This window comes from Bubalus bubalis, chromosome 18, assembly GCF_019923935.1.
Source record: "Bubalus bubalis isolate 160015118507 breed Murrah chromosome 18, NDDB_SH_1, whole genome shotgun sequence".
Taxonomy (NCBI): Eukaryota; Metazoa; Chordata; class Mammalia; order Artiodactyla; family Bovidae; genus Bubalus; species Bubalus bubalis.
In genome coordinates, this window is record NC_059174.1 from 59,720,117 (window position 1) to 59,738,767 (window position 18,651).

Genomic DNA, 18,651 nt, shown 5'->3' on the forward strand with positions numbered 1-18,651 from the left:
TTTTTCCAAAGACACACAGATGGCTAACAAGAACATGAAAAGATGCTCAACATCACTCATTATTAGAGAAATGCAAATCAAAACTACAATGAGATACCACCTCACATCAGTCAGAATGGCCATCATAAAAAAGTCTATAAACAATAAGTGCTGGAGAGCGTGTGGAGAAAAGAGAACACTCTTGCACTGTTGGTGGGAATGCAAACTGATACAACCATTATGGAAGATGGTATGGAGACTCCTTAAGAAACTAGGAATAAAGCCATCATATGACCCAGCAATCCCACTCCTAGGCATATACCCTGAGGAAACCAAAATTAAAGACACATGTACCCCAATGTTAATTGCAGTACTATTTACAATAGCTAGAACATGGAAGAAACCTAGATGTCCTTTGATAGATGGTTAAAGAAGCTGTGGTACATATATACAATGGAATACTATTCAGCCATAAAAAGGAATGCATTTGAGTCAGTTCAACCTAGAGCCTATTATACAGAGTGAAGTAAGTCAGAAAGAGAAATACAAATATCGTACACTGATACATATATATGGGAATCTAAAAAGATGGTACTGATGAATTTATTTTCAGGGCAGTAATGTAGAAACAGACCTATGGACATGGGGGAAGGGAGGAGGGTGAAAGTGAGTTATATGCAAAGAGTAGCATGAAAATTTAGAGTATCATATATAAAATACAGAGCCAGTGGGAATTTCTATGATTCAGGGAACTCAAACAGGGGCTTTGTAACAGGCTGAAGGGTGGGATGGTGAGGGAGATGGGAGGGAAGTTCAGGAGGGAGGGGCATGGCTGTATTCTTGTTGATGTATGTTAGAAAACCACAAAATTTGGTAAAGCAATTATCCTTCAATTTAAAAATTAAAAAAAAAATGTTCTAACCAAAAAGAAAAAAGAAATCTGTGGTCATAAGCATGTTTATTTCACCGTGTGACTGAGGGTGCCTATTTTTTACCTCAATCACCTCTATTCATAAAGGGCATTCATTCACTGTCTAAGTGGGGAATGATTCCAATTTCTAAATATGTAGCAAGAAACAAAATGAATACCCTGACTTCACGTAGCTTACATAAGGGAATTTCACCAAGATCATGATGAAGGTAAGTATAATGAAATTGTATATGAACAATGATAGTGACAGGAAGTCCTGGTTTAATAATAGATTCAGGAAATACCTAGATGATGGGAAGATATTTGAACAAACCCAATAATTAACTGAGAATGTGTTATGCAAATACACATGGGGACCATTAGCCAAAGGAAGTAATTTAACCATGTCCTCTAGAATTGGGAACAGGCAAGAAAATGAATTGTGATCAGGAGAATCCAGCAGGAGCACAGTGGGTTCGTTGGATATACTGGATATTTCTGGCCTCCAAAAAACAAGAGAATAAATCTGTGTTGGTTTAAGGTACTCAAATTTGTGGCAATTTGTAATAGAAAACACAGAAAAGTTAATATGGTGTATGTAGAAAAGCAAGTCTATAAAAATATCTAGAAAAAGTATAATTTGCAAAGATAGGAACCACATGAAAAAACTGAATGCAATTCTTTTATAACTGCTATTTACAAACTGGAATTGAAATTTTGAACATACATGTTTGTATGCAAAAAGTAAAAGAAAAACTTAATCTAGCAAAACATGGGGTTTTATGCTAAAAAATAGTATGGTAGTAAAAGTTAAAAATCTTTTATTTAGGGCATTTTTGAGAAACAAACCATAGTCGTTGAATTGCAAGGCAAATATACCATATTCATTGATTGGGAAGAACAAGAAATATCACCTCATCTCAATGTATAATTCGTTTTAATCCATTTCCAGTCAACACATTTGTACATTCAAATAAAATTATTCTAATAATAAGAAAGGGAAAAATAATGAGAGCTAAAACATCTGAAAGCACTGAAGTGATTGGGATCACTCCATATGATATCAAGATTTCAAAGATTTCAGTTGGTGGAGGATTCTGTCCCACACTCCTTGTGGCCTATCTATAGAAGTGCGCCCTGAACATAATGAGTATGATGAGCCATGACCTAGTTTTACATTATTCTGTTTCTACCTGGCCCTAATTCACACACTATTCAATTTGACAATTTCAGCTGGAAGTGAAGAAAGGGTATCTAATGAAGTTGGTCCTTCATCTTACTCTGTTCCAGGGAATATCGTGAAAGGCCTATAATAGTGTAAGATCAACAGACTTCCTGTTGAAAGACACAAAAAGTAACGTACTCAAAATCACTGACTATTCATACAAAGAAGGTAACTGGCCATTTCAACATACCTTCTTCAACCTCTCATATAAACGTAATGTCATAAGTTTCTGGGCTTCTCACGTGGCTCAATGGTTAGAACCAGCCTGCCAAACAGGACATATGGGAGACACAGGTTCTATCCCTGGGTTGGGAAGATCCCCTGGAGAAGGAAATGCTACCCTCTCCAGTATTCTTGCCTGGAAAATCCCATGGACAGAGGACCCTTGTGGGGTACAGTCCATGGGATCACAGAGTCTGAGACGACTGGGAGATTAACCCACCACAAGTTTTATTTTTTATTTTTTGCTGTGCTGGGTCTTTGTTATGGTGCAGGCTTTTTCTCTAGTTACAGTAAGCAAGGGCTACTCTCAATTTGCAGTGTATGGACTTTTCATTGCTGTGGGTTCTCTTGTTGGATAGCACTGTAGGCTTCAGTAGTTGCAGCTCCCAGGTGCTAGAACACAGGACAACAGTTATGGACCATGGATTTCATTGCTTCATGGCATGTAGGATCTTCCTGGACCAGTGATGGAGCCCATGTCTCCTGCATTTGCTAAGGATTCTTTACCTGAAGCAACCATTGAAGCCCCCATATTATAAGTTTTAACATAATATGGTGTGGCCTGTAATGACTCTACAGCTTTTATTACCTTAGAGAACTAAAGACTCATTCATTCAGTTATCTATTCCCTGCTGTGGGCTCTCTTTTAAGTATTGCTCACAAAATTCACCAAACCCATGACATTTGAAAAGAGTTCTTGGTGACATCTGAGGACACAATGCTTCTCAACAATGTTTTACATGGACAGTATACATGTATGGAAATCAAAACAGTTGGGAGAAATATCAACTACCTCAGATATGCAGATGATACCACTTTAATGGCAGAAAGTGAAAAGGCACTAAAAAGCCTCTTGATGAAGGTTCAAGAGGAGAGTGAAAAAGCTAGCTTAAAACTCATCAAAAAAAGAAAAAAAAAAGATTATGGCATCTGGTCCCATCACTTTATGGCAAACAGATGGGGAAAAAGCAAAAACTGTGTTAAATATCATTTTCTTGGGCTCCAAAATCACTATGGACTGTGACTGCACTCATAAAATTAAAAGACACTTGCTCCTTGGAAGAACATTTCTCTCAGCTATGAATGTGCTTATGAACTGAAAGGGTGGATGTTCGCCCAAACATCTTGCCACACTCTTTACATTTGTAAGGTTTCTCTTCAGTATGAATTGTATTATGAAGTGTAAGGTATCTCTTGCTGCTGAAGATCTTCCCACACTCATTACATTTGTAAGGTTTCTCTCTACCAAGATTTCTATTATGAATTGTGAGGGCTAACTTTCTACTAAAAGCCTTCCCACACTCATTACATTTGTAAGGTTTCTCTCCAGTATGAATACTCAGATGGCTTGCAAGGCTGTTTTTATGCTGAAAAAGCTTGCCACAATCATTACATTGGTAAGGTTTCTCTCCAGTGTGAATTCTATTATGAATTGGAAGGAAATTCTTTCTACTGAAGGCCTTGCCACACTCATCACATTTGTAAGGTTTCTCCCCAGACTGACTTCTTTGATGATGAATTGCAAGGCTTTCTTTTTGACTAAAGTCCTTGCCACACTCATTATGTTTGTAAGGTCTCTCTCCAGCATGAATATGCTGATGAAATGAAAAGGTGGCTCTATGCCAAAAGACCCTGCCACATTCATTAAATTTATAAAGTTTCCCTCCAGTATGAATTCTATTATGAATCTTAAGGTTTATCTTTCTACTGAAGAGCTTCCCATATTCATTACATTTGTAAAGTTTATCTCCTACATGAATTATTTGATGATAACATATATGGTTTCCTTTTTGAGTAAAGACCTTGCCATACTCATTACATTTGCAAGGTTTCTCTCCAGTGTGAATTCTCTGAGGACATTCACGGGTTCTTCTTTGACTAAAGTCCTTGCCACACTCTTTAAATTTGTCAGGTTTTTCTTCATTGTGGATTCTGTTATGAATTATCAGTAGTGAATTCTTACTGAAGACCACTTGTCTTTTATCAGTGTCTGCTTTTAGTTGTAATTTCTTGATCACATGCACATGAGACATAGCTAAAATATAGAAAACCACAATTATCCTGTATATTACAATTCATAAATAAATGTCTCACATTAAATATATGCTACTACACTAAAAAACCACTTATACCAAACAAAGCAAAGTAAATACCTAGAATCACCTATGATGAGCTTATAAAATTTAGGAACACAAAGGAATAGGATTAGTTTCTAAGAAAAAAACTGATCAGAGATAATTCTAATTTTTTAAGAGCACTGCAGTTTTAAACAAGTGGTGACAAAAACATTCAACCTAAACAAACTCCTTTTGGGAATCAAAGAAATTGTGTATTTCCACTATGCCCACAATCTATGGATCAAGTAATGAAACACTGCTGCCTCAATACCAAGGAGAAAAAAATCATAATTTACATATATTCTGCATGTGCCTGTGTGCTGTTATGTCCAACTCTTTGTGATCCCATGGACTGTGGCCCGCCAGCCTCCCCAGGGAATCTTCCAGAAAAGAACACTGGAGTGGGTTCCCAATTCCTACTCCAGGAGATCTTTCTGATCCAGGGATTGAACCTGCATATCCTGAATCTTTTACACTGGCAGGCAGATTCTTTATGCCTGGTGCAACCTGAGAGGTCCCATATTCTGCATTCACACTATAAATAAGTAATGATAAAGAATGATAAATATGATAAAGAATACACAATATAGTGTAAAACTAACCAAATCAAAATTAGCTTATCTAATTAGTAACCTATATAAGTGGAAGTTACCAATTAGACAAAAATAGTATAAAGAAAGTGAAGAATTTCCTTCCGGTTCAAGATGGCAGAGTAGAAGGACGTATGCTCCTCTCCTCCTCTGAGTGCACCAAAATCACAACTAGGTGTTGAACAACCATCAACAGGAGGACAATGGAACCCAAGGAAAAAAGATGCCCCATGTCCAAAGACAAAGAAGACGCTGAGGCAAGACAGTAGGAGGCATGTAATCACAATAAAATCAAATCCCCTACCCGCTGGTGAGTGACCCACAAACTGGAGGACAACAAACAATACCAAAGAAGCTATCCCACTGTTGTGAAGGTTCTGAATCCCACATCAGGCTTCCCAACCTGGGAATCTGATAAAGGCACTGAGAATCCCCAGTGAATCTGACCTTGAAGTCCAATGGTATTTGATTACAGGACTTCCAAAGGACTTGGGCAGAGACTCCATTCTTGGAGGCCACACACAAAATCTTGCACACACCAAGACCCAGAGGAAAGGAGAAGAAAGAAAGAACCTGAGAAAATGTTTGAAGAGATAATAGCTGAAAACTTCCCTAACATGGGAAAGGAAATACTCAACCAAGTCCAGGAAGTAGAGGGAGTTCCTGGCAGGACAAACCCAAGGAAAAACACAACAAGCCACACAGTAATCAAACGGACAAAACTTACAGACAAGATAAAATATTAAAAGCAACAAGGGAAAAAAAAAAAATCACACAACATGAAAGGTTATCAGCTGATTTCTCAACAGAAACTCAACAAGCCAGAAAGGAAGGACCCCATATATTTAAAGTGATGAAAGGGAAGAAACTACAACCAAGAATACTCTACCCAGCAAGACTCTCACTCACATTTCACAAATAATTCAAAAGCTGTCCAGATAAGCAAAACTTAAAGAGAATTCAGCACCACCAAGCCAGTTTTACAACTAATGCTCAAGGAAGTTCTCTAGGCAGGAAAACACAAGAGAAGGAAAAGACCTATAGAAAATAAATCCACAACAATTAAGAAAATGGTAACTGGAGCACATACATGGATAATCACCTTAAATATAAATGGATTAAATGCACCAACCAAAAGGCATAGACTGATTGGGCAAATGAAACATGTGAATGTATGCAATTCCAATTACCACAATACCCTGCTTGAACCTACAAATTGAATGCAATTATTTTATATTGTTAGCTTAATCACATTCCCTTTATGGCTTTCAATTTTAATGATCTCTAATTTTTTTTCTGGATATTAATCATGAAAACTGATAAACATCTTTACTATTGTGACTATGTACCTATTGTGACTATGTAATATTACATATTACACATTACACATATGTAACTGTTGTGACTATGGAACTATACCATTATTGGTCAACAGAAAAACAGTAGAATTCTATATCACCAAAACTACCACATAATAGAAAAAGTTTTAATCACATTTTAAAATCCAGATGCATATCAGAATTATCTTGGAATTTTTTGAAAAATACAAATGCCCAGGTATTGCTTTTTTCCTACAAAGCTCCAGATATATTTCCAATGAGCAGCCATAAACAACTGGAGTACATGATGATCTTTTACTTTGATCTAGTTTGTTACACTTTTTCTATTTCATAGTCAGTACTCCCATTTCATTTAGCTTGTGTTTTCCAATTTCTCCATCCTTTTTTTAATGTTCTTTCTCAAGCCTTTATCAAGTGTATATATAAAAGCTTTTGTATACATATATACAAATAGTATGTATAATATATATATTTTAGAAAACTAATGAATTTTTGGTTAACTAAAAAATTTATGACATTTCACTTGTTTGATTTAGTATGAATAGAATGACAGATTCCTAATTAAAAAGTAGATATACAACAAGCAACAAAGATTTCCTGTATAGCACAGGACCTACAGTCAATATAATGGAAAATAATCTATCTGAAAAATAATATATATGTATAACTGAGTCACCTTGTTGTGTACCTGAAATACTGTAAGTCAATTATACTTCAATAAAACATATATATTAAGAAAAAGTAGAATGTGAATTCAATAATAAAAAATCAAACTTAAATGTATATAAATGAAATACTCTATCAGTTCAGTTCAGTTCAGTTCAGTCGCTCAGTCGTGTCCGACTCTTTGCAACCCCATGAATCGCAGCACGCCAGGCCTCCCTGTCCATCACCAACTCCCGGAGTTCACTCAGACTCACGTCCATTGAGTCAGTGATGCCATCCAGCCATCTCATCCTCTGTGGTCCCCTTCTCCCCCTGCCCCCAATCCCTCCCAGCATCAGAGTCTTTGCCAATGAGTCAACTCTTCACATGAGGTGGCCAAAGTACTGGAGTTTCAGCTTTAGCATCATTCCTTCCAAAGAAATCCCAGGGCTGATCTCCTTCAGAATGGACTTGTTGGATCTCCTTGCAGTCCAAGGGACTCTCAAGAGTCTTCTCCAGTACCACAGTTCAAAAGCATCAATTCTTCAGCACTCAGCTTTCTTCATTCTTCACAGTCCAACTCTCACATCCATACATGACCACTGGAAAAACCATAGCCTTGACTAGACAGACCTTTGTTGGCAAAGTAATGTCTCTGCTTTTGAATATGCTATCTAGGTTGGACATAGCTTTCCTTCCAAGGAGTAAGCGTCTTTTAATTTCATGGCTGCAATCACCATCTGCCGTGATTTTGGAGCCCAGAAAAATAAAGTCTGACACTGTTTCCACTGTTTCCCCATCTATTTCCCATGAAGTGATGGGACCAGATGCCATGATCTTAGTTTTCTGAATGTTGAGCTTTAAGCCAACTTTTTCACTCTCCACTTTCACTTTCATCAAGAGGCTTTTTAGTTCCTCTTCACTTTCTGCCATAAGGGTGGTGTCATCTGCATATCTGAGGTTATTGATGTTTCTCGTGGCAATCTTGATTCCAGCTTGTGCTTTTTCCAGCCCAGCGTTTCTCATGATGTACTCTGCACATAAGTTAAATAAGCAGGGTGACAATATACAGCCTTGATGTACTCCTTTTCCTATTTGGAACCAGTCTGTTGTACCATGTCCAGTTCTAACTGTTGCTTGCTGACCTGCATATAAAAATGAATAAATGGTTCAATTTACTACCTATGCAGTGCCATTAAATATCCAGTTTACTGGCTCCAAGTCACATGAAATAAAGAGAGAGCAGTATGTAACTTTATTAAAAGGGTCAAGAACCACATTGTTGAGAATAAAGTGTGATAGGAGAGCACTCAAAATATAATGCAAAGGATGTCATAATAAGTATTACAGAATATTAATGTGTCTTTTTATACAAAAGTAACTTTTGAGCCTTTAACATAAGACATGCACTATTTTAAGCCATCTAACAATCTTTTAAAAGAATTTGATCCCTCACCATGTATCAAACCTGTGACCCCCTACACTACAAGGCAGATTCTTAACCACTGGACAATGAGGGAAGGCCCTGAAATGAAAGAATTAAAAAACTTTTTTCTATTTTTTAAATTATGAAAGTATGATAACACATTTATAGGAGACTTGGAAAATACAGAACAAGGTTACATAGAATGCCACTATATATTACAATTGTTTTTCAAGTAGATAACTTAAGATTTTTAGTTGGAGTTACAATATCAAGCTCTCAAAAATTAACAGAATGAATAAACATAGTAGTAGGACACAGTAGACATGAAGAGCATGAGAAATCGATTCATCATAATTAAGATTTATACAATTTTCACACAACAGTAGGATAAAAATCACGCAATTCCCATAGACTACAAACTAGTCCCAAAGACTAAAACGTTGATATAGTGCTGTGTATTTTGGCATCAAGTATTACTGCCAGAAGTCTAGAAAATTTATTATCTTAGTGATTGAAAGATTTTAAAAGAAGAGATTGCGATATTAAAGGAAGAGAAGTTTACATCTATTACACTATTCATTATGTCATGTATCATACTGCATATTCTGTAAGTTCCATTTCCATGCATATGTTCGATAAAAACATACACAATATTCGAGGTGACTGGGCAAGCATTTCCTTAGCAGAAACTAGAATGAAGAAACAAGAACAGTCCAACCAATGGAGGTGAGTTAATTCTGCGCAAACATAGTGTGCACCTAAAGAATCCACAGTATCATAAAGTAGGGAGACCAGGATTTCCAATTGAAGTTCCTGACTGGATGAGCAGAATCGTCATAGGGAAGTGAGGCTGGCAGGTGTTTGCCAGAGTCTGAGCACTTTAAGCCCCGGGGTACCACAACTAGTGAGCCCTCATTCCATAATGAAAGAATCCACTGTAATGAGAAGCCCACACACCGCAACCAGATAAAGCCCGCAAGCAGCAACAAAGACCCAGCCTAGTTAAAAAATAAAATAAAAACATAATAAGGAAGATGATAGAACTATAAATGACAAGTACTCGTTAACGCAAGAGGGAAACAAGTTAAAAACAATGAACAAGAAAGACTTTGCAGGGGGAGGGGGGAGAAGGACACTGGGAAAACTCTACAAACCAGTAGAGAAGCTGGAGGACCTATGTGGGAACCATATTTTACTGCTTTCTCAGAAATATCTCCAGGAATTTAATCTTACTCATTCCCTCTTCCTTGCTTGTTCCCCTACTCCAGTCCTTCAATTAGACGTTCTGGTTGACACATCAGCATTAGCTAGGTGCAGTTCTGCATGCAAAACAAACCACCTTATCTTCAAAGACATTTCTTTACAACTCTCCTGTGATTACCTCCAGACCTCCACAAGGAAGCTTCCTTAATCCCAGAGTTCTGGTCTCTGGCTTTACTGCTCGTAGTTAAAAGATAGTAAGATAAATTATCAATAAATATGTGCTCAGCATTTTCTCAAAGTTGCTCTTCTGTGAGCTCTCCCTGCATTGTCTCTCATATTCCTGTGTGTTTGTGAGAATTATTCAGTGCGAAATTGCCACAGACCTAAGACATTGCCTATCCTGAAAATACTGAAATGAAGAGTGTAGGAGTTTATGACAATTTCCTGGCCTTTGACACCACAGCTCATTGAGACTGAGGAATAGAAGACTCCCAATTCCCGTGTGTACCCTCCAAAGGAAATGCAAAACAAAATCACACTGAGATATTACCTCAGTCCTACTGGAACAGCTGTCACCAGGATGGAGGGGATATATGTCTACTTATGGCTGAATCAAACTGTTTTATGGCAGAAACCAATACAACACTGTAAAGCAATCATTCTCCAATCAAAAAATCCAGAGATTCCCGGAATCAAACTTCTAAGGTGCGTGCACCCATGCATACGCACACACACATACACAAAGACAAGAGATGACAAGTGTTATCATGAATGTGGAGGAAATGGAACTCTAATAATTATACTGCAGCATGTGAATTGGTGTACCAACTTTGAGAAATAGTTTAAGGTTCCTAAAAATATATTTTTACGTGGTTAAGACTTGAGCTTCCAATGCATGTGGTATGGGTTCAATTCCTGGTCAGAAACTAAGATCTGGCTCGCTGTATAGCATAGCTAAATATATATATCATATAATGCATCATTTCCATTATGAAATCATTGTCTTAGAAAGATACCTGCACTCCCATGTTCATTACTGAACTACTTACAATAGCCAAGACATGAAAACAATCTAAGTGTCCAACAGACAACAGATAAAATCTGAAAAAGGACAAAATCTAGCAACTATACCAACATATTTGGATACTGCAAATATTTGCTCAGTACATTATTCAGAAATAAAGACCCTCACTTAAATAAAGACCTCAGTAAAACACAGTATTAAAAAGAAAAAAAAAAGAGTCAAACTAACAGAAACAAAGTAGGTATCATGGTTTGTAGAATGAGGAGATATTAGTCAAAAGAATATATTTCTAGTTGTAACTGGAAGGAGTTATAAGAATCAAATTATAGTATGGTGAATATACTTATCAACACTCTGATATATAATTATAATAAGTGATCCTCACCCACAGAGACCAGGTTCCTATAGATCTCCCACATCATATCCCTATACAGGGCCCTCTGAGCAGGGTCCAGGCATTCCCATTCCTCCTGAGTGAATTCGATGGCCACATCCTTGAATGTCAACTGTTCCAATAAGGAAACACATTTCAGAAAGGGGTCATGAGAAGAGTTCTTATTGTCACAAAAAACTGAGGAGGAGGGAGGGGTGAGAATCATTTCAGTTGAAGTATGTTCTCTGACAGATTGACATATGTATCTGGAGCAAATTATGGGTACCTAATTTTAATTCCTCATGCTTTTTCATAAAATTATGATATCCTCCAGTTAAAGCAGATTTTTCATATTTGTGGGCAATATATGAAACACACAGAAAAAAATTCAACAAAGGTTTATCTAAGCAGAAGTGTTATCTATTATGTTTTACATAATAAGTGATATTCCTTATCTAAATGACTTACAGTATAATTGGCATCTTTTTTATTTTATTTTATTTTTATTTTAACTTCTTTATTAAGGTGGATACACATTCTCATATTAACAATTCTTGTGAACAAAAGCAACCAAAATAAGGCGATAGTAAGATGTGCTTCGCATAAAAACAATCAAGTGGCTAAGAGGAGATCTGGCCCTGTACAACAGAAAGATTAGGAAGCAAAACGTGAGTAAGTCGAATAATTCCAGAAGCTACCCAAATGTGTGAGCAAAGACAGCACACCCATAATATAGCTCACTTAGGTTCCTTCTTTATGACGCATAATTCCTTAATTATCCATTTGTGAAATAAGAACAAACATTAAGAAATGTGAAATCCAAATTGCATTCATTTTCACAATATCAATACTAAACTCAAGACAGCAACTTCATTGAATATAAATGTTTCAAAAGTAAAAGGCAATCTTAATTTTTTTTTTTATCCTATGAATAGGGTCTGCAAAAAAAGGTAGATTATTTTACTGTACTTGCAGGAGATTAGGTCTCAGCCTGCACGGAAGGAGCATAAGCAACAAAAGACAACAAACAAATACTACTAGGAGTAATGCCCATACATATCGAACTATCTAGGTGAACCATGTTTTACTTATGTAGCAAATCTATTAAATAACCAGCATATGGAAGCTTACACCTCATGCGAGAGAATTACCAAATTAACTATACATCTATTAGAAATCTCTAAACCCCACTCCCCAAACAATTTTAGTACACCTACCAAGTACTGTAGGTCATTTAGAAAAACAGAAATAATACGTCAGCCTTTGTAATTAAGCATTTTTCATAACATATAAACAGTGTTCAGATATAAACTGTTAACTAAATGTTTTTTCTAAATATGATTTATGTAATCAAGACTTTCTTAAACAAAGACACGTCTTAGGAATATGATCTGTACAAACTTACAGTAGTGTAATATTCCAAAAGAGATTTTCTTCTTATTATGATATGACAATAAAACTCTTTTCTGAGTGAAGATATACGTTAAGCCTTAAGGTGTAAACACTTTGGAAGGAAAACAACTTAGTGAAGAAATTACCGTTCATTTAAAAATGTGTATCATCTCATAATAGGCCCCTGAATTTTCAAATTCACATGTGAGAATACCTTTACATCTTAAATTCCTAGGAAAGGCACCAGCTTTATGTAAAAAAGCAGCAAAATTTTAAACCCACCAATTTACTGAAAAAGCCATTACTTTTATTAGAAACAAAAAATGCTTCTCAAGGTGTTGGCCACAGGTCATAGTACAGACATTTATTTCATACAGTGTACTTCTCCCTTCAATTATATTCCAGTTGGAGGAGGAATACCTCCTTGAGAAGTAGAAGTGTTTGATGGACTGTGAAAGCTGGTCTCCTTGTACACAAACCATGCATTTCCTCCCCAAAGTATCATATTCAGAAAGCCAAAGATCACAGACACGTTTAGGGATCCCATACTAGTCACAGAGACAAACTGGCACATCACTCCTTGAACATTACAAGTCTTAAGTTCCTGGACAATACTGGAACCGGTAGCTGCTTTAATGTCTGTAAGAGCTTTAGCCCAGGCTGAAGTGCTCACCAACCACAAAAAAGTCACAACAATAGTAATTACAAAGTCAGTCATGGTAAGCTTTCGACTATCACGATACAGGTTTGTGAAACCAACATACAGCAGAAGAGCAGCAATGCAGTACAGGAAGACAAAGACTGCAAAAGTAACATAGAACTGCGCAGAAGAGGAGTAATCTCCAATAAGGACATAATTTTTCCAATCTACACCACAGACATTTCCACCTTGAGGTGCCTGAAATGATGCTTCATTCAACCTGAATGGATAACCAAAAGCAGCTCTAATCGTTTTATTCTCAGGACCTGTAGCACAAGACACTTGAATTTCTGTTTTGCCCTTAAAACCTCCACAGGTAGCAAAAGCAAAGATAGAAGCAATCCACTCGAGGACTTTGATGAAGCCGAGAGGCTCCTTGAGCGGGTTGAGGTTGAGCTGGAAGGAGGACATCCTCTGAGGGAAGGAGGGAAAGAGTGTTAGGCGGAGGAGGAGGGGGACCGACCAGACAGAGCTCCACGGCCGCGAGGAAGGCTATAATTGGCATCTTAAGAGAGGACAAAATTGAGACATCCCTGGTGGTCAGGTGGTTAAGACTCCACATTTCACTGTAGGGGACACAGATTCAATACTCCTTTGGGGAACTAAGATGCCACATGCTGCATGGCATGGCCAAAAATTTAAATAGAGAGAGATGACAAGGTCCACAGTAGAATTTTTACAAAGTGTAAATATTAAGTGACAAAGATGATAAGAATAGCAATAACTTAAGGTGTCCAAATACTTTCTAGATATTAAGCATTACTCTAAATGCTTCATATGTAAGATTTTTTGCATGTGGACCATTTTCAAAGTCTTTATTGAATTTACTATTATATTACTTCCATTCTATGTTTTGTTTTTTTTGTCAGCATGTACAAAGAAAAACGATTCCATAAGAAAACTACTACTCCAAAAAACAATTTTAGGGACGTCCCTGCAGGTCCAGTGGCTAAGACTCTGAGCTCCCAATGCACGGAGCCCAGGTCCCATCCCTGGTCAGGGAACTACATTCCACATGCCAATTAAAAGAACCCACAAGCCATAATGAAGATGGATCTTGCAACTAAGCGGCACAGCCAAATGCATAAATAAATACTTTTTTTTTTTTAAAAAAAGAAACTTTAGGAAAGCTGTAGCATAAGAAATCAACACTGAAAAAATCAGTTGCAATTGTATACACAATTAACAATGTCAACTGGAAATTAGAGAAAAATTCTATTTATTATAACATCAAGAGGTAGAATATTTATGAAATATTGGCAAAAATATTAGCAAAGAAGGTAAAAGACTTATACACTGAATACTGCCAAACATTGCTAAAAGAAGTCCATGGAAACACACATAAAAGAAACTCTGTATTCAGGAACTGACAGGATTCTTAAAATGATCACAATACTCAAAATTTTCTGTGTGTGTGTGATCAGTCAATTCAGTAATGTTCTACTCTTTGTGAACCTGTTGACTATAGCCTGCCAGGCTCCTCTGTCCATGGGATTCTCCAGGCAAGAATACTGGAGTGGTTTGCCATGCCCTCCTCCAGGGGATCTTCCCAATCCAGAGATCAAACCCACATATCTTGTGTCTCTGCCTGCACTGGCAGGTAGGTTCTTTACCACTAGCACTACCTGGGAAGCCCTAAAGTTTTCTACAGACACAATGAAATACCTATTAAAATTTGAATGGCAATGTTTGTAGTAATAGAACAAATCATGTGAAAATTCCTATAGAATCTCAAGAGACCCCTAAATAGCCAAAACAGTCTTCCAAAAGGAATTGGAGGCCAACACTTTTAGATGTGAAAAATGCTGAAATCATCTGGGATGTGGTACAGGCATAAACAAATATACAGAAGCCAGTGGAGCAAATCAGAAAGCACAGAAATAACCCTTAGAATATATGGAAAAGTTGGCTTAAAGCTCAACATTCAGAAAACTAAGATCATGGCATCCGGTCCCATCACTTCATGGCAAATAGATGGAAACAGAGACTTTATTTTTTTGGGCTCCAAAATCACTGCAGATGTGACTGCAGACATGAAATTAAAAGACACTTGCTCCTTGGGAAAAAAAACTATGACCAACCTAGACAGCATATGAAAAAGCAAAGACATTACTTTGCCAACAAAGGTCTATCTAGTCAAAGCTATGGTTTTTCCAGTAGTTCTGTATGGATATGAGAGTTGGACTATAAAGAAAGCTGAGCACCAAAGAATTGATGCTTTTGAACTGTGGTGTTGGAGAAGACTCTTGAGTCCCTTGGACTGCAGGGAGGTCCAATCAGTCCATCCTAAAAGGAGATCAGTCTTGGGTGTTCATTGGAAGGACTGATGCTGAGGCTGAAACTCCAATACTTTGGCCACCTCATGCAAAGAGTTGACTCATTGGAAAAGACCCTGATGCTGGGAGGGATTGGGGGCAAGAGGAGAAGGGGATGACAGAGGATGAGATGGCTGGATGGCATCACCGACTCGATGGACATGAGTTTGAGTGAACTCCAGGAGTTGGTGATAGACAGGGAGGCCTGGCATGGTGCGATTCATGGGGTCGCAAAGAGTCAGACACGACTGAGCGACTGAACTGAACTGAACTAACATATTTAATACGTATATTATATAATACATACTGTTAACTGCTGTACAGCAAGCAGAAATCAACACTAGGTTGTAAATCAACCACACTTAGATAAAAGAAAAAAACAAAATCAGAAAACTATCCTCTCTCAGAAAAAGATTATTATTTAGTGACAGAAGCAGAATGGAGGATTTCAGGGGAAAAAAAAATTTAGGCCATCTGTGTGGCTTTTGGGATCTTAGCTCCCAGATGAGGGATTGAGGGACTTCCCTGATGGCCCAGTGATTAGGGCTCTGCTCTTCTATTGCTGGGGGCAAGGGCTCGATCCCTGGTCCAGGAACTAAGATCCCACATGCCATACTGTGTAGCCAAAAAAAAAAAAAAAAAATCCATAGTGAGGTCTATGGATTGTACCAGAGGAGGGATCAAACCATGGCCAACCGCAATGAAACCCCGAGTCCTAAGCACTGGACTGCCAGGGAACTCCCATCAGAATCCACCTTGATTTGAAATTTTTATGGCTTAAGGGACTTCCCAGATGGTGCAGTGCTTTAGATTTAGTGTATCCAATGCAGGAGTGACACATTCAATCCCTAATTGCAAAATAAAAGACTAAAAAAAAGAAAATTCTGAGGTTTAAAAAACTAGAAAAAAAAATCTTCCTGAAAACATCCCTTCTTTGATGAGTTAAATGTTTAGCACATGCTGTGTAAAATTCACATGTGCACAAAATACAGAGTGAGAACTAATTTAAATATTCAGAACATTACATTTTAAAGTTATGAGAAGAAATAATTTATGGTAAACAAACATAATTACATGTCTCATTAACCACTCTACCTACCTTGTTAGCACTTATAAAGTGCACACACTCATTCTGTCAGTCAGGATGATTCCAATCACTGATCATCTAACAGGAAATGAAATCAATACCTTGTCTTCAAGTCACTTATATTCTGTTAAGTGTGAGTCAGCAATAATTAAATAAGATATGACAACGTTAAGTACGATGCCATTGTATAACTATAATAATAGAGTTATGAGGTGTCCTAATAGAAACAAGGTATTTAGGAATTGCCCATATAATAAGATATTTGAACAACATTACTAATTCATTGAAAATGAGAGGCATAAATGGGCTGAAAGAGGAGTGAAAAAGTTGGCTTAAAACTCAACATTCAGAAAATGAAGATCATGGCATCTGGTCCCATCACTTCATGGGAAATAGATGGGGAAACAGGGGAAACAGTGTCAGACTTTATTTTTGGGGGGCTCCAAAATCACTGAGGATGGTGATTGCAGCCATGAAATTAAAAGATGCTTACTCCTTGGAAGAAAAGTTATGACCAACCTAGATAGCATATTGAAAAGCAGAGACATTACTTTGCCAACAAAGGCCCATCTACTCAAGGCTATGGTTTTTCCTGTGGTCATGTATGGATGTGAGAGTTGGACTGTGAAGAAAGCTGAGTGCCAAAGAATTGATGCTTTTGAACTATGGTGCTGGAGAAGACTCTTGAGAGTCCCTTGGACTGCAACGAGATCCAACCAATCCATTCTGAAGGAGATCAGCCCTGGGATTTCTTTGGAAGGAATGATGCTAAAGCTGAAACTCCAGTACTTTGGCCACCTCATGCGAAGAGTTGACTCATTGGAAAAGACTCTGATGCTGGGAGGGATTGGGGGCAGGAGGAGAAGGGGACGACAGAGGATGAGATGGCTGGATGGCATCACTGACTCGATGGACATGAGTCTGAGTGAACTCCGGGAGTTGGTAATGGACAGGGAGGCCTGGCGTGCTACAATTCATGGGGTCGCGAAGAGTCAGACATGACTGAGCGACTGAACTGAACTGAACTGATCAAAGAAAGGGTGAGTTTCAAAATGATGGCAAAGCATGTACCAATCGTCAGGAAACGTAATGGCTACAATTAAAGGATGAGCAAAGGATATTAAACTATATATACTGCATACTTATTTTACATGAATGAGTGGTAAAGAACCTAAGATGTAAAAGAAAAGACAAAACCAGCTTATCTAATGAATAATTTAAATGAGTACCACTTTAGAACTGGGAGACAAATATAGCACTGAGAAAATGAACAATTTGAAGTTAAAAGTTTTGGCTGTTGGAATTAAAGCTTCTATTCACAATTTCTGGGGCTTCTGTGATGGTTCAGTGGGTAAAGAATCCTCCTGCCATGCAAGAGACTGAGGAGACATGGGTTCCATTCCTGAGTCAGAAGATTCCCTGGATGAGGAAATGGCAACTCACTCCAGTATTCTTGCCTGAAAAATCCCATGGACATAGGAGCCTGGTGGGCTACAGTCCAAAGGGTCACAAAGAGTTGGACATGACTGAGTGATTAAGCACATCAGTTCAGTTCAGTCACTCAGTCGTGTCCGACTCTTTGCGACCCCATGAATCGCAGCATGCCAGACCTCCCTGTCCATCACCAACTCCTGGAGTTCACCCAAACTCATATGCATCGAGTCAGTGATGCCATCCAGCCATCTCATCCTCTGTCGTCCCCTCTCCTCCTGCCCCTAATCCCTCCCAGCATCAGGGTCTTTTCCAATGAGTCAATTCTTCGCACAAGGTGGCCAAATATTGGAGTTTCAGCCTCAGCATCAGTCCTTCCAATGAACACCCAGGACTGGTCTCCTTTAGGATGGACTGGCTGGATCTCCTGGCAGTCCAAGGGACTCTCAAGAGTCTTCTCCAACACCACAGTTGAAAAGCATCAATTCTTTGGCGCTCAGCTTTCTTCATAGTCCATACATGACCACTGGAAAAACCATAGCTTTGACTAGATGAAACTTTGTTGGCAAAGTAATATCTCTGCTTTTTAATATGCTATCTAGGTTGGTCCTTTCCTTCCAAGGAGTAAGCGTCTTTTAATTTCATGGCTACAGTCACCATCTGCAGTGATTT

At 37.9% G+C, this 18,651-nt stretch overlaps 2 protein-coding genes across 2 annotated transcripts in view; both read right to left on the reverse strand.

Moving 5' to 3' along the window:
* Window positions 1–18,651, reverse strand: part of LOC123327520 (zinc finger protein 665) — a 392,317-nt gene that overhangs the window by 356,806 nt on the left and 16,860 nt on the right. The window lies entirely within an intron of this gene.
* On the reverse strand, window positions 11,538–13,632 carry LOC102394431 (synaptophysin-like protein 1). The gene has a single exon (XM_006051837.4). It carries the CDS (start codon window positions 13,555–13,557, stop codon window positions 12,841–12,843), a length of 717 nt encoding a protein of 238 aa, XP_006051899.1. The 5' UTR covers window positions 13,558–13,632; the 3' UTR covers window positions 11,538–12,840.

Excerpts from the sequence above, each read along its gene's own strand:
- LOC102394431 (XM_006051837.4), bottom strand. The coding sequence starts at position 13,557 with ATGTCCTCCTTCCAGCTCAACCTCAACCCGCTCAAGGAGCCTCTCGGC.